Raw genomic sequence first — 14,915 nt, 5'->3', positions numbered from 1 at the left:
AATACCACTTCTGTAGCCAAATATCATATTCATCTCTTTGGGGGGGGTTAAGCATTACATGACCTGGTATAATGGTGCGTTGATCAGTTATACAGTTAATACGTTATTTTTGTGTTTTGATGAGATGTTGGCTTGTAATGCAGAGTTGACTTGTAAAGCTCCTCTGTGGCTGCAGAAGCCTAGTTGTGGGTAGACTGTTACTATACTACACAGTACAGTACACTGCACTTCCTTATGTAGTGGTCCTACACCCCCATCTAGTGGTCGCTTGGTGCTATTACTGCACTGGTACTGTAAGTTGAGCAATAGTTCAGAACGAGGAAGCAGGTCAACACAAGTTTAATTAGGGAAATGTTAAATATTTACATTTTAGTCATTTAGCAGACACTCTTATCCAGCGCGACTTACAGTAGTGAATGCATGCATTTGTTTTTGTACTGGCCCCCGTGGGAATCGAACCCACAACCCTGGCGTTGCACACACCATGCTGGCGTTGCAAACACCATGCTCTACCAACTGAGCCACAGGGAAGGCCGTTATGCATTTGCCACATCCATTTAAAAAAAAAAACTTTATAATGAATTATACACGGAGTGGACAAAACATTAAGAACACCTTCCTAATATTGAGTTGAATCCCTTTATGCCCTCAGAACAGCCTCAATTCGTCTGGACATGGACTCTACAAGGTGCTGAAAGCTTTCCACAGGGATGCTGGCCCATGTTGACTCTAATGCTTCCCACAGTTGTGGCAAGTTGGCTGGATGTCCTTTGGTATACTCAGTGTAGACTACACACAAATACAGCCTTCACCTTGTAGAGTCCATTCTTACATAAAAAAAAATAGTATTTATCCCTTAAACTATTTTCACCAGGATGAGCGACAAACAATGTTGTAATGTGTCTGAGATATGTTGTATTGTAAATAAATGATTCTAATTCAAAAAATAAAAATACGAAAATGCTAAGATTGCTTACAAACCATGGAGTAAAACAATGTAATTACGAACACACTTTATGATATAGCCTCAAAACATGGTAAAACTATCCCATTCTGACTGAAGCTTTTCCCACAGTCACCATAGCGAAAGGGTTTCTCTCCCATTTGAGTCAGTTGTGCGTGGTTAAGGTCTCCCCGCGATTGAAGCTCTTCCCACAGCAACCATAACTAAATGATTTCTCTCCTGTGTGAGTCATTATATGAATAGTTAGGTTATTTTGGAAGCAGGAAGCTTTTCCACTCTGTCCTTGTTTTCTTTCTTCTACCCGTTTTCATCCTTCCTTTCCTTTGTGGACTGAATCTACATGCCTCAGCAGATGAGTCTTACGAGTGAATCTTTTCTCACAGACTGAGCAGCCATGTTGTTTCTCTCCCGTGTGAGTCAGTTTATGAGCTGTTAGGTTGGGTTTGGCACGGAAGCTTTTCCCACAGTCACCACAGCTAAATGATTTCTCTACCATGTGAGTCAGTTTATGCCTGGTTAGGTAGCTCTTGACACTGAAGCTTTTCCCACAGTCACCACAGTTAAATGATTTCTCTCCTGTGTGAGTCAGTTTATGCCTGGTTAGGTGCTGCTTGACACGGAAGCTTTTCCCACAGTCACTACAACTAAATGGTTTCTCTCCTGTGTGAGTCAATATGTGAAAGGTTAGGTAAGCTTTGCGACTAAAGCTATTCCCACAGTCGCCACAGATAAATGATTTCTCTCCTGTGTGAGTCAGTTTATGCCTGGTTAGGTGCTGCTTGACACGGAAGCTTTTCCCACAGTCACCACAGTTAAATGATTTCTCTCCTGTGTGAGTCAGTTTATGCCTGGCTAGGTTCTGCTTGACACTGAAGCTTTTCCCACAGTCACCACAGCTATATAGTTTCTCTCCTGTGTGAATCAGTAAATGTTCAGTTAGGCTCATCTTCAGATTGAAGCTTTTCCCACAGTCACCACAGCTAAAAGGTTTCTCTCCTTTGTGAATCCTCATGTGCCTGGGGAGACCACCTTTGTGTTTGAAGGTCTTGCTACAAACAGGGCAGATATAGGGTTTCCCACCGTGACAGAGTCGGACATGGGCCTTCAGTTTACAGGTGGAATTGTAGCGTTTCTTGCAGAATCTACATTCACTGGGTCTCTTCTTGCTGAGAGTCACATGTCTCTGCAGATCAGCTTTCAGAGCAAACGTTTCTCCACAGTCACGGCAGTGATGAGTTTTTCTAGCTGTGGTGCTGGGTTTGGAACAGTGTTTCTCCAATGGTGGGCTTGGATCCAATGGTGGGCTTGGATCCAATGGTGGGCTGCTGTCAAGTCCTACTGTGTCGCTGCTTACAGCTGAGCTGTGGCTGGAGGCATTGTTTTGATTATCTGGAGGGTCACAGGGAATGTTGAGACCCTTAATGTGGGTCACAGTGACAAAAGGTTTCAGATCCACTGGTTTAGAGTCACTCTCTCTGTTCTCCACAGTCCGGGTTTGGGGAAGAGTCAAGGACCAAAGTGGGTCCTCCAGATCACATTCACTTTTCACACAGGAAGGAGTGAATATGGAGTCTTTGGTATCAAAGAGCCCTTGAAGCTGCTCTTCCTCCTGACTGGTCCTGACTTCCTCCTGTTCCTCTTTAATCTGTGTGGGCTCTGGGTCCTCCTGCCCCAGACTGGGGCTCCACTCCTGCTCACAGTGCTGCTGCTCAGGGGGAACTTCCTCTTCAGAGAGAGAAAGAGAGAACTGCAGGGAGTCTGGAGGGAAGGAGAGGAGGAACAGATGTTATTTATATACTACAGAATTAAATAGAACACTTGAATCACAAATGTGAATTATATATTTTTTTTAATTGAAAACGTCTTTATTGGCATTGATCCAACATAATAACAGGAGCTAAAATAATGTGCAAAACATAAAACATTTTTTACTGCTTCCAAACTTGATATTTTAATAAAGCTTGTACACGTCCTAATAATTTGAGATATTTCTCAGAAAACTAGATGTTTTGATCACCGTATGCTTACTTGTATTATGACCTCACGGCGTTTAAGATGAGCAGAGTCAGGGGTCTACAGGACTGAAGCCGTACTCTGCCTACTGCCATCATCAATATAATATTGAATTACTAGTGTGAACGTAAACGTACTCACAGTCTCTAATGAAATGCATTGGAGTCAGAAAGGCTGTGCTATATAAGCTATTTTAAATAATCTTTTCCTGACAAATAACTTTTTAATTATGCCCGGTGAATCTTAGCTATATTATAAACTGTTCTTTAAAAATGGATGCAATGGAGATCCCTGTTACCGGTGTCATGACGTTGGCCTGTGGGTAAGTTTTATGACACCCCCCCCCAATAAATACATTTCTCCCTTCCCCTCTCTGAATCTACTGAAGGACTTGAATAGCCTGTGTTAAATATAGAGAGTCTGGGAACATCAAACACATGGGGAAAGGAACCATATTTTGTTAATAAAACCAGTTGGAAATATGCTTGATAACGTAATGAGTATGGATTTCATATCAGTTGTCATCTGAGACATTATGATTGATGACAGGACGACATAAACTGTACCTGAGAAAGTATACGCCCTCTAGTTATCAGAGTCACATGGAATTGTTATGCAATTGAAATGTTTGATATTGAAAATGTTTGTTAGGAGATGAAATGTAATTTTAGCTTCCAAATGAGAGAATTGGGTTTTCATAAGGAAAGTGCCCTGCTTGATCAGTGGCCCACCCCTGTGAAGAGTCAGGGGTTATAAACGATGAAACACCTCCCTCCCCCCTCTCCACTATATAAGCCTTTGATGAAAAGATAACCACGTTGTTCCAGTACAGGAGGTCTGCAGCCTCTACGTTAGAAGGACACACATGTCAAGGACAGAACTAAGCCAACCTCGGCGTGAGCTATGGTATGAACTGGTATGAACTTTGAGCTTATTCACTACAGAAGTGCTACTTCCTAGCCGCTGTAACGTGGGCTAGGAAAGGACGGACGACGGATCCAGTCTAACAGACGGACGAAGATACCACCACGTATCCAATTTACCACCAGAGACATTCTTGCGAGGACAGGAAGGTCTGTTGGCCAACCCGGCCAGCATCTACGACCAATCTACCGAAGCGCAGCTCAGAGTAAATATTTATTGCATTTTCCTTTTCCAAATGGGCGGTAATTTAGAATGCATAAGATAATGTATTTACGATAGCATAGCTGCTGTTTCTGTGTTCCTAAATCTTCCCGCTCTTTCATTCAAGCCCATCCCCCTTTCCTTTGTGTAACCAGCTTTCATACAGGTTCCGTCCACCAGGACGTTTTCTGTATGACATCATTTGTATTCGGTGTATTTGTAATTCTGTGTGATTAGTTAGGTATTTAGTAAATAAATAAACCCAATTTTGTATTGCTGATTCAACTTGTTAGCCAGGGTTCGTGAAGATAACCAAGAATTTACAACTTTCATTATGAGACTGAAAATAAAACAAGGGTTAATATTGACTGCTATCGATGTAAAATATTACAAAGTATTTTAAGAGTTTATTCGGAAGATAACGGCTCTATAAACGTTCTTCCGTGGTGCCCCGACTTTCTAGTTAATTACATTTACATGATTAGCTTAATCAGGTAATATTAATTACAGAGAAATCATTTTATAAGTTAGCATGTCATATCACTTAATCCGGCATAGCCAAAGACACGACACCGGAAACAATTTATTAACTAAGTAGAACCGTAGCTAGCTAGGTATTACCGTAAATTTTGGACTATAAGCCGCAACTTTTTCCCACGCTTTGAACCTCGCGGCTTAAACAATGACGCGGCTAATATATGGATTTTTCCCGCTTTCAAATTTTTTTTTCAAAAAAACCCCCCACATTCTGTGACGTGCTCAGTTTTTTGGCGGCATGAAGCTTTCATTAGACCAATGAAATTGCCGAACGGGTTAAGGTCAAAGAACTTTTTTGTTTACTGTTTAGATTAAATTGAGCGCTCTCAAATTTCCCATCATTCTGATTACGGTAGTCATTTTGTCACCCTCATCATGTCAAAGACACAGAGAAATGCATATGATGCAGCTTTCAAGTTGAAGGCGATTGATCTGGCTGTTGGAAAAGGAAATAGAGCTGCTGCACGGGAGCTTGGTCTTAATGAGTCGATGATAAGACGTTGGAAACAGCAGCGTGAGGAATTGACTCAGTGCAAAAAGACAACTAAAGCTTACTGCTAATTTTTTATTTTTTGTTACAAGCCGTGTTTCGTTAAAGCCTGTGTAAAGTTAATTTGTTTCAATGTACTGGTAGGCACCTGCGGCTTATAGACATGTGCGGCTTATTTATATTCCAAATAATATATATTTTTTAAATTCAGTGGGTGCGGCTTATATTCAGGTGGGCTTAATAGTCCGGAAATTACGGTAGATCTACGTACAAACCTATTCTATATAGTTTTATCTCTGGTGTCCTCCCCAGCAGTCTCCGTAGCAGATCATTCTCTTCCTGGTACTCTGCTACAGTTTCCTCAACCGCACCAAGAATCTCCACAGCAGCAGATTCCGTTAAACATTCATTTAACAACACACGAAACAACTGTAGTTTAGACGTTTTCAGTGGACTGAGAGTTGGGTGTTCAGCTAGTATGGCTTCTTGATGTGGGTCCATCTGATCACATTCACTTTTCACACAGGAAGGAGTGAATGTGGAGTCTTTGGTATCAAAGAACCCTTGAAGCTGCTCTTCCTGCTGACTGGTCCTGACTTCCTCTTGTTCCTCTTTCATCTTTCTGGTCTCTGGGTCCTTCTGTCCCAGAATGGGGCTCCACTCCTGCTGCTCAGGGGAACCTCCTCTTCAGAGACAGAGAGCTGCAGGGAGTCTGGAGGGAAGGAGAGGAATAGCAGAGGTTTACACTCCCCTATGTATTTATTTAGACAGTGAAACTAACATTTACAAATGTGGCTCTATACTCCAGAATTTGGGATTTGAGATCAAATGTTTTATATGTAGTGATAATACAGAATGTCACCTTTTATTTGAGGGAATTTTCATAAGATCTGTTTTACCATTTAGAAATCAAAGCACTTTATGTATCTAGTCCCCCAACGTGAAGAAGTCAAAAGCGTTTGGATAAATTAACTTAGTGTATTACAGTAGTCAGAAGTGTAGTATTTGATCCCATATTCCTTACACACATTAAGCTTGTGAAACCACATACTTGTTGAATACATTAGCAGGGGTGGGTATAACTTGGGGAACGTTCCAACAGGAATCTGTTCCCAAAACTACGTAAATAACAAGGATGTCAACAAACAATGCATACAACGTAGCCTGATCAATTCACCACCTAGCTAACTAGCTGCCCAATAGGCATCAACTCACCACCCAGCTAACTAGCTGCCCAATAGGCATCAACTCACCACCTAGCTAACTAGCTGCCGAATAGGCATCAACTCACCACCTAGCTAACTAGCTGCCGAATAGACATCAACTCACCACGTTGCTTATTCTTTTTATTATTTTTTCCTCTTAGAGTTTAACCATTTATGTTCTTTAATACAAGGCCGACATACAAGTTCCTTACTTTTTTCCCCTTCTACTTGCCTCTTCCATTTTTGTGGTAATGCTGCAATTAATTGGTTGTAATTTTGGGTAGAGCAGACATTTCAATATGTCTGTGTTAGCTGCATGTGTGACATAACTCCACCAGTCCTATTTATAATATCATTCACTAAAATTATACCTGTTCTAAACATTTCTTTGAAAAATACATTTTTTTTTAATCAGTTAGTATATTTGAATTTAACCACAATATTTGTTGTATTATTTGTTCTGTCTTTTCAGGTGGATTAAACTGAAATTGAAACCAACTTTCTAAGGCTTGTTTAAAAAATAAAGATATTTTGGAGATTATTTTCTTTTCAAACAACCGAAAGTGGGCAGGTGTAATCTGAATAAAGGGGAAAAAGACCATTCTTGAACATAGGATGAGACATTGCAACCAATTTACTAGAGAACCTGTTTGGATTTAAGTATAACTTTTGTATGACTGATGCCTTTAGTGAGAGGTCTAATGCTTCAATATTTAATCATTTCTGCCCTCCGAATTCATATATTCATTATACAAATAGGCCCTTTTAATTTTGTCTGGCTTGCCGTTCCAAATGAATATTTTTTGTTCTTATAATTTAAAAACATGTCACTAGGTGTAGGCAAAACCATAAGCAAATAGGTAAACTGTGATATGACTAAAGAGTTAATCAGGGTGATTTTTCCACATATAGACAGGTATTTTCCTTTCCATCGTAGCAAGATCTTATCTATTTTTGCTAACTTTCTATAAAAATGTATTGGAGTGAGATCATTTCTTTTTTTTGGGATTTGTATACCAAGTATGTCCACATCTCCGTCAGACCATTTAATTGGTAATGTAACATGGTAATGTATAATTAGCATTTTTTAGTGATCCAATATAATATAGTACACTTATCATAATTTGGTTTTAATCTAGAGAGGATAGCAAAAGTATCTAGATCCTTTATGAGGCTGTGGATGGATTCTAATTGTGGTTTTAAAAGAAAACATGAATCATCAGCGTACAATGACAGCTTAGTTTTTAAGCCACAGGTTTCTAATCCCTTAATAGTATTGTTTGATCTAATCTTAACAGCTAACATTTCGATGGCAATAATAAATAAATATGCCGACAGAGGACAACCTTGTTTTACTCCTCTAGATAGTTAAAAACTTTTTGAGATGTAGCCATTATTTACTATTTTACACCTAGGGTTACTATACATAACCTTAACCCATGTTATAAGATTCCCCAAAATTGAAATATTCTAGGCATTTATATATTAACTCCAGTCGTACTTTATCAAAAGCCTTTTCAAAATCAGCTATGAAAACCAGGCCTGGTGTCCCCGATATTTCATAGTGTTCTATTGCTTCCATTACTTGTTGTATATTATCTCCAATGTATCGCCCATGTAAAAAACCTGTCTGATTAGGATGAATAATATCTGACAATACTTTTTAATTCCATGCGCCAAGCATTTTGCTAGGATTTTTGCATCACAACACTGAAGTGTAAGAGGTCTCCAATTTTTTAAATGGACTGGATCTTTATATATACACCACTTGGATCCTGTTTCAGTAATAATGAAATCAGACCTTCTTGTTGTGTGTCTGATAATCTACCGTTTATATAGGAGTGGTTAAAACATGCTAATAATGGTCCTCTGATTATATCAAAAAAAGTTTCGTATACTTCCACTGGTATGCCATCCAGCCCTGGAGTTTTCCCAGCCTTAAAGGCCCCAATTGCATCAAGTAGTTCCTCCTCTGTAATTTGGCCTTCAAATGAGTCTTTCTGTACAGATGTTAATTTTACATTATTATTAGGAAAAAAATCCATACAATTTGTTTCAGTTTAGTGGAGATGGAGACTAAAACGAAAACATATTCTTAAAAAGTACTTTACTTCCTCTTTCAAAATATAATTTGGTGAATCATGCGTGACTCCATTTGTAACAAGTTTTAATACATTTTTTTTGGAAGCATTTCTATATTGAAGATTGAAAAATAATTTGGTGCATTTTTCCCCATATTCCATCCAGTTCGCTTTATTTTTATAATATATAACACTGGATCTTTCTTGAATAAGTTCCTTCATTTATTTTTATTTTTCCTCTAACTTATTCTGTGCCTCTATGGAACCGTTTTTATTGCTATCTAACTGTACCGTTAGTCCTTCAATTTCCTTTGTTAATATGGGCTCTTATGATCTAAATTGCTTTTGTTTTATAGATGAGTACTGAATTGCATGGCCTCTAAAGGCACATTTAAAAGTGTCCCATCCAATAAGTGGATCTGCTGTACCTATGTTATGTCTGAAAAAGTCAGTTATAAATTCTTCTGTCCTAGTTCTAAACAATTTATCATCTAGTAAGCTTTGATTAACTTTCCAATACCCTCGCCCACATGGAAATTCTGTAAGAGTAATATATATGCCAATTATGTGATGATCCGACCGCATTCTGTCCCCTAGCAACACTTTTTAAACTTTTTGTGCCAGAGAGAATGGCATAATAATTAGGCAAAGACTCAGCATCTGCAAAAGGTTCGTACGGTTTGTTCAGAGAACGTTCTGCCCAACATTAACAAAGAAGTTCATTTTATCCTCTCTCTCCGTTTACGCACACACCTCCACACATACAGTAGGTGAATAGTATCTCTCCCCTGACTTCCCGCCACTGTTAATCACTATCCAGCGCTGCCTGTTCCTTTCCCCCGAGATTAGGAGAACCTTGAAGGCTACTCCCGGTCTCTTCACCCACACACATGTCCACAGTTCCCTTAGGCCCACTAATCACACACGCACACATTTCTCTCCCTTCCGGGTCTCTACTAGACCTTATGGGACTAACGTTCACTACTTTAATTATTCATTATCCATGCTACATAACTACTAATTAATAATGGATTATTGATTCATTTAACCTTTATGAGATAATTCTCTTATCAACGTGGTGAGTGAAAAATGCAACAAAATTGCTCACTCCCTACCTGGTATCTTACTCTGCCACTATACAATGTTGTATGTGTTGTTTTCGGAACAGATTCCTGTTGGAACGTTCCACAAATTATACCCACCCCATTTGCAGTTTGTTTTGGCTGTGTTGTGGGTTTTGCCCAATAGGAACTGAATGGTGAATAATGTATTGTGTAAGTTTGGAGTCCCTTTTATTGTAAATACAATGGAATCTGTTTCTGGATAATTATGAATGAATCTTCAATGACGACAAGTGAGAAAGTTAAACGAATGATCATCACATGAACAAGGCTGGCTATGCTTTCCACCCCGGTCAACAGCATTGCACCCCCCACAGCAACTTGCTCAAGCCTCCCCCATTTCTCCTTCACCCAAATAGCTGATGTTCTGAAAGAGTTGCAAAATCTGGACCCCTACAAATCAGCTGGGCTAGACAATCTGGACCCTCTCTTTCTAAAATTATCCGCCACAATTGTTGCAACCCCTATTACCAGTCTGTTCAACCTCTCTTTCGTATCGCCGGAGATTCCTAAAGATTGGAAAGCTGCTGCGTTCATCTAGACCCAAACTGTTACAGACCTATATCTATCCTACCCTGCCTTTCTAAGGTCTTCGAAAGTCAAGTTAACAAACAGATCCCTGACCATTTTGAATCCCACCGTACCTTCTCCGCCATGCAATCTGGTTTCAGAGCTGGTCATGGGTGCACCTCAGCCATGCTCAAGGTCCTAAACGATATCATAACCGCCATCGATAAGAGACAATACTGTGCAGCTTTATTCATAGACCTGGCCAAGGCTTTCGACTCTGTCAATCACCGTATTCTTATCGGCAGACTCAACAGCCTTGGTTTCTCAAACGACTGCCTGGCCTGGTTCATCAACTACTTCTCTGACAGAGTTCAGTGTGTCAAATCGGAGGGCCTGTTGTCTGGACCTCTGGCAGTCTCTATGGGGGTGCCACAGGGTTCAATTCTTGGGCCGACTCTTTTCTATGTATACATCAATGATGTCGCTCTTGATGCTGGTGATTCCCTGATCCACCTCTACGCAGACGACACCATTCTGTATACTTCTGGCCCTTCTTTGGACACTGTGTTAACTAACCTCCAGACGAGCTTCAATGCCATCAACTGCTCTAAACGCAAGTAAAACTAAATGCATGCTCTTCAACCGATCGCTGCCAGCACCTGCCCGCCCATCCAGCATAACTACTCTGGATGGTTCTGACTTAGAATCTGTGAACAATTACAAATACCTCGGTGTCTGGGTAGACTGTAAACTCTCCTTCCAGACTCACATTAAGCATCTCCAATCCAAAATTAAATCTAGAATCGGCTTCCTATATCGCAACAAAGCTTCCTTCACTCATGCTGCCAAACATATCCTCATAAAACTGACTATCCTGCCGATCCTTGACTTCGGCGATGTAATTTACAAAATAGCATCCAACACTCTACTCAGCAAACTGGATGCAGTCTATCACAGTGCCATCCGTTTTGTCACCAAAGCCCCATATACTACCCACCACTGCGACTTGTACGCCCTCGTTGGCTGGCCTTCGCTTCATATTCGTCGCCAAACCCACTGGCTCCAGGTCATCTATAAGTCTTTGTTAGGTAAAGCCCCGCCTTATCTCAGCTCACTGGTCACCATAGCAGCACCCACCCATAGCACGCGCTCCAGTAGGTACATTTCACTGGTCATCCCCAAAGCCAATTCCTAATTTGGCCGCCTTTCCTTCCAGGTCTCTGCTGCCAATGACTGGAACGAATTGCAAAACATTTTTTTATGAATGTTTTTTTTATATAAAAAATTTATAAAATTTGCTGGAGACTGATATTTCCCTCACTAACTTTAAGCATCAGCTGTCAGAGCAGCTCACAGATCACTGTACATAGCCCATCTGTAAATAGCCCATCCTACTACCTCATCCCCATATTGTTATTTTTTTTCTCCTTTGCACCCCAGTATCTCTACTAGCACATTCATCTTCTGCACATCTATCACTCCAGTGTTTATTGCTAAATTGTAATTGTAATCTTACTGCATTTGCACACACTGTATATAGATGTATTTTTCTATTGTGTTATTGACTGTAAGTTTGTTCATTCCATGTGTAACTCTGTGTTGTTGCTTGTGTCCCACTGCTTTGCACTATCTTGGCCAGGTCAAAGTTGTAAATGAGAACGTATTCTCAACTGGCCTACCTGGTTAAATAAAGGTGAAATAAAAAATAAATAAACATCCATCCCAAAATGCTGACCTCCCCTGTTATTGGGGAGGGGGTGTATGATCTTCATTAGTCATGATTTATTCCTGATTATCCGTAATCATAGTAGCAGCCACATTAATGTAGTAGTGTTCAGAAACATTATATTCTTATTTACAATAAAAAACAATGACTCCAAAAGCACAATACGTTACACTTGAAATGTGTGTCATTTAGCAGACGCTCTTATCTGCAGCAATTACAGGATACATCAGGGTTAAGTGCTTTGCTCAAGTGCACATGGACAGATTTTTAACCTAATGTGGAAATAGTGAAGGGGTCTGAATACTTTCCGAATGCACTGTACATACGTACCTGTTCTACATAGTTGAACCTCTGATGTGATCTCCAGCAGTCTCCGTAGCCGATCATTCTCCTCCTGGTATTTCACTACCGTTTTCTCAACTTCCCCGAAAATCTCCACAGCAGCCGAAGTTAAGCGCTCATTTAAAAACACATGAAACGACTGTTGTTTCGACATTTTAAGTTGACTGGTAACTAGTTAGCTATTCAGCTGCTAGCTTCTTCCACGAGGAAACAACGATGTTCACAAGAAAGAAAAGTCCACTCGCAAGCTCACTTCCGCCTGTATCAGCGGGTGGCAAGACAATACCACAGCGCCTCGATGTGGATGGAGAGTTAACTACAAGGTACAGACCATTTTTTTAAAATGAAACCTTTATTTGACTTGGCAAGTCAATTAAGAACAAATTGTTATTTACAATGACGGCATCCTGGGGAACAATGGGTTAATTGGCTTGTTGAGAATGACAGATTTTAACCTTGTCAGCTCTGGGATTTGATCCAGCAACCTTTTGATTACTGGCCCAACATTCTAACCACGAGGCTACTTGCCACCCAAGACTAGCAGTGATAATAGAAATAGATAACTACATGTGGGGAAAACGTTATAATATGTTATATAACTTATTGTATGAACTGAATTGAAAGACAACTCATTGTAACACAGGCAACTCCTGAAAGCTGCAACGGCTTGGGACTTCATTCTATAGCTGGAGGACTCCTGATATCTCCAGGAGTGAGAAGTATCATTTTTTTGTTGTCTTTACTGTTGTGGTATAGTACTGTCTTTTTGCTAACTAGGGCCATCTACTTTAGGTGCTTCCTGTCTTCCCAGCAGCCTACTTGGTGTGTGAGAGCTGCTGACTGCTCATTATTTGCAGATAGTTGCTGACACATCATCCAGGATCAAGGGGCAGGGAAATTTGTGACTAGTTTTGGTAATCAGTGGCTGTATTGGAGAGGGAGTGGTTTCACCTCTCCAAGGCAATCAGCAATTAGTACAGGGAGGTGTGCTCTCCACCTCTGTGAGGCAATTATCAATTAGTGTTAGTACTTCAGTCTCCCCTGGTTTCTCAGCAGCAGCGGTCGTGTCAGTGGTGGTTTTGTGGCAAAACTAAGACCGTCACCGAAACAACGACGGTTCTGCCGAGTTATTGTAGGAACTCTCCACACCACTCAATCACTTCATTATCTTACCTAGTTATTTACACATTCCCATTTTGCTCTTTTGTATTTTTTTCAAATGTGTTTAAAAAAAATATTCCTTTCTCCTCAATTCCTGATATCCAATTACGATCTTGTCTCATCGCTGCCGCTCCCCAAAGGGCTCGGGAGATGCGAAGGTGCGAAGGTTGAGTCATGCGTCCTCTGAAACATGACCCGCCAAACCGCGCTTCTTAACACCCACCTGATTAACCCAGAAGCCAGCTGCACCAATGTGTCGGAGGAAACACTGTTCAACTGAAGTCAGCCTGCAGGCGCCCGGCCCGCCTCAAGGAGTCGCTAGAGCGTGATGAGCCAATTAAAGCCCCCCGGCCAAACCCTTTATATTTGAAGGAGCAGGCTGGTGATTGTGACCCTGTTACTTTCTGAGGAAAGTTGGTGCCTGCAGGTTATGTCCCTGGTGGTGCCTCCTGTTCTCAAGAAACTGCCACTATACATCTTGACCAGTCCAGTGTATTTCAGTCCAGTATAGTTCAGTCCAGTATAGTCCAGTTCCGTCCAGTAGAGTTAAGTATAGTCCAGTATAGTCCAGTACAGAATAGTCCAGTCCAGTATAGTTCAGTCCAGTATAGTTGAGTGTAGTTCAGTGTAGTCCAGTCCAGTATAGTTCAGTCCAGTCCAGTATAGTCCAGTCCAGTATAGTCCAGTCCAGTATAGTTCAGTGTAGTCCAGCATAGTTCAGTTCAGTATAGTTCAGTCCAGTAAAGTCCAGTATAGTTCAGTATAGTCCAGTCCAGTATAGTTCAGTCCGGTATAGTCCAGTCCAGTATAGTCCAGTATAGTCCAGTCCAGTATAGTTAAGTGTAGTCCAGTATAGTTCAGTTCAGTATAGTTCAGTCCAGTATAGTCCAGTATAGTTCAGTCCAGTATTGTTTAGTCCAGTATAGTTTAGTCCAGTCTGGTCCAGGAGAGTTCAGTCCAGTATAGTCCAGTCCAGTATCGTTTAGTTCAGTCCAGTATAGTTCAGTATAGTCCAGTCCAGAAAAGTCCAGTCCAGTATAGTTTAGTTAAGTATAGTCCAGTCCAGTTTAGTTCAGTCCAGTATAGTTCAGTATAGTCCAGTCCAGTATAGTTCAGTCCAGTCCGGTCCAGTATAGTTCAGTCCAGTACAGTTCAGTCCAGTATAGTTTAGTTCAGTCCAGTATTGTCCAGTCCAGTATAGTTCAGTTTAGTCCAGTATAGTCCATTCCAGTATAGTTCAGTCCAGTTCAGTCAAGTATAGTTTAGTTCAGTATAGTTCAGTATAGTTCAGTCCAGTATAGTTCAGCATAGTCCAGTCCAGTATGGTTCAGTCCGGTCCAGTATAGTCCGGTCCAGTATAGTTCAGTTCAGTTTAGTTCAGTATAGTCCAGTATAGTCCAGTCCAGTATAGTTCAGTCCAGTATAGTTCAGTATAGTTCAGTGTAGTCCAGTCCAGTATAGTTCAGTCCAGTATAGTTCAGTGTAGTCCAGTCCAGTATAGTTCAGTCCAGTATACTTCAGTGTAGTCCAGTCCAGTATAGTTCAGTCCAGTATAGTTCAGTAAAGTCCAGTATAGTTCAGTCCAGTTCAGTCCAGTATAGTCCAGTCCAGTATAGTTCAGTTCAGTATAGTCGAGTATA

General features: G+C 40.7%; 1 protein-coding gene across 1 annotated transcript; it reads right to left on the bottom strand.

Moving 5' to 3' along the window:
- Nucleotides 1-633: 633 nt before the first annotated feature.
- LOC123728767 (gastrula zinc finger protein XlCGF57.1-like) lies at nt 634-12,344 on the bottom strand. The gene is made up of 2 exons (XM_045701629.1): nt 12,103-12,344; nt 634-2,722 (listed from the first exon to the last, which is right to left on the bottom strand). The coding sequence occupies exons 1-2, from the start codon at nt 12,266-12,268 to the stop codon at nt 1,272-1,274; spliced, it is 1,617 nt and encodes a 538-aa protein (XP_045557585.1). The 5' UTR covers nt 12,269-12,344; the 3' UTR covers nt 634-1,271.
- Between the last annotated feature and the right edge of the window lie 2,571 nt (nt 12,345-14,915).

Source organism: Salmo salar, chromosome ssa18 (assembly GCF_905237065.1).
Source record: "Salmo salar chromosome ssa18, Ssal_v3.1, whole genome shotgun sequence".
NCBI lineage: Eukaryota > Metazoa > Chordata > Actinopteri > Salmoniformes > Salmonidae > Salmo > Salmo salar.
Note: the sequence above shows the minus strand (reverse complement) of the source record. Positions and strands in the feature narration are given on the sequence as shown.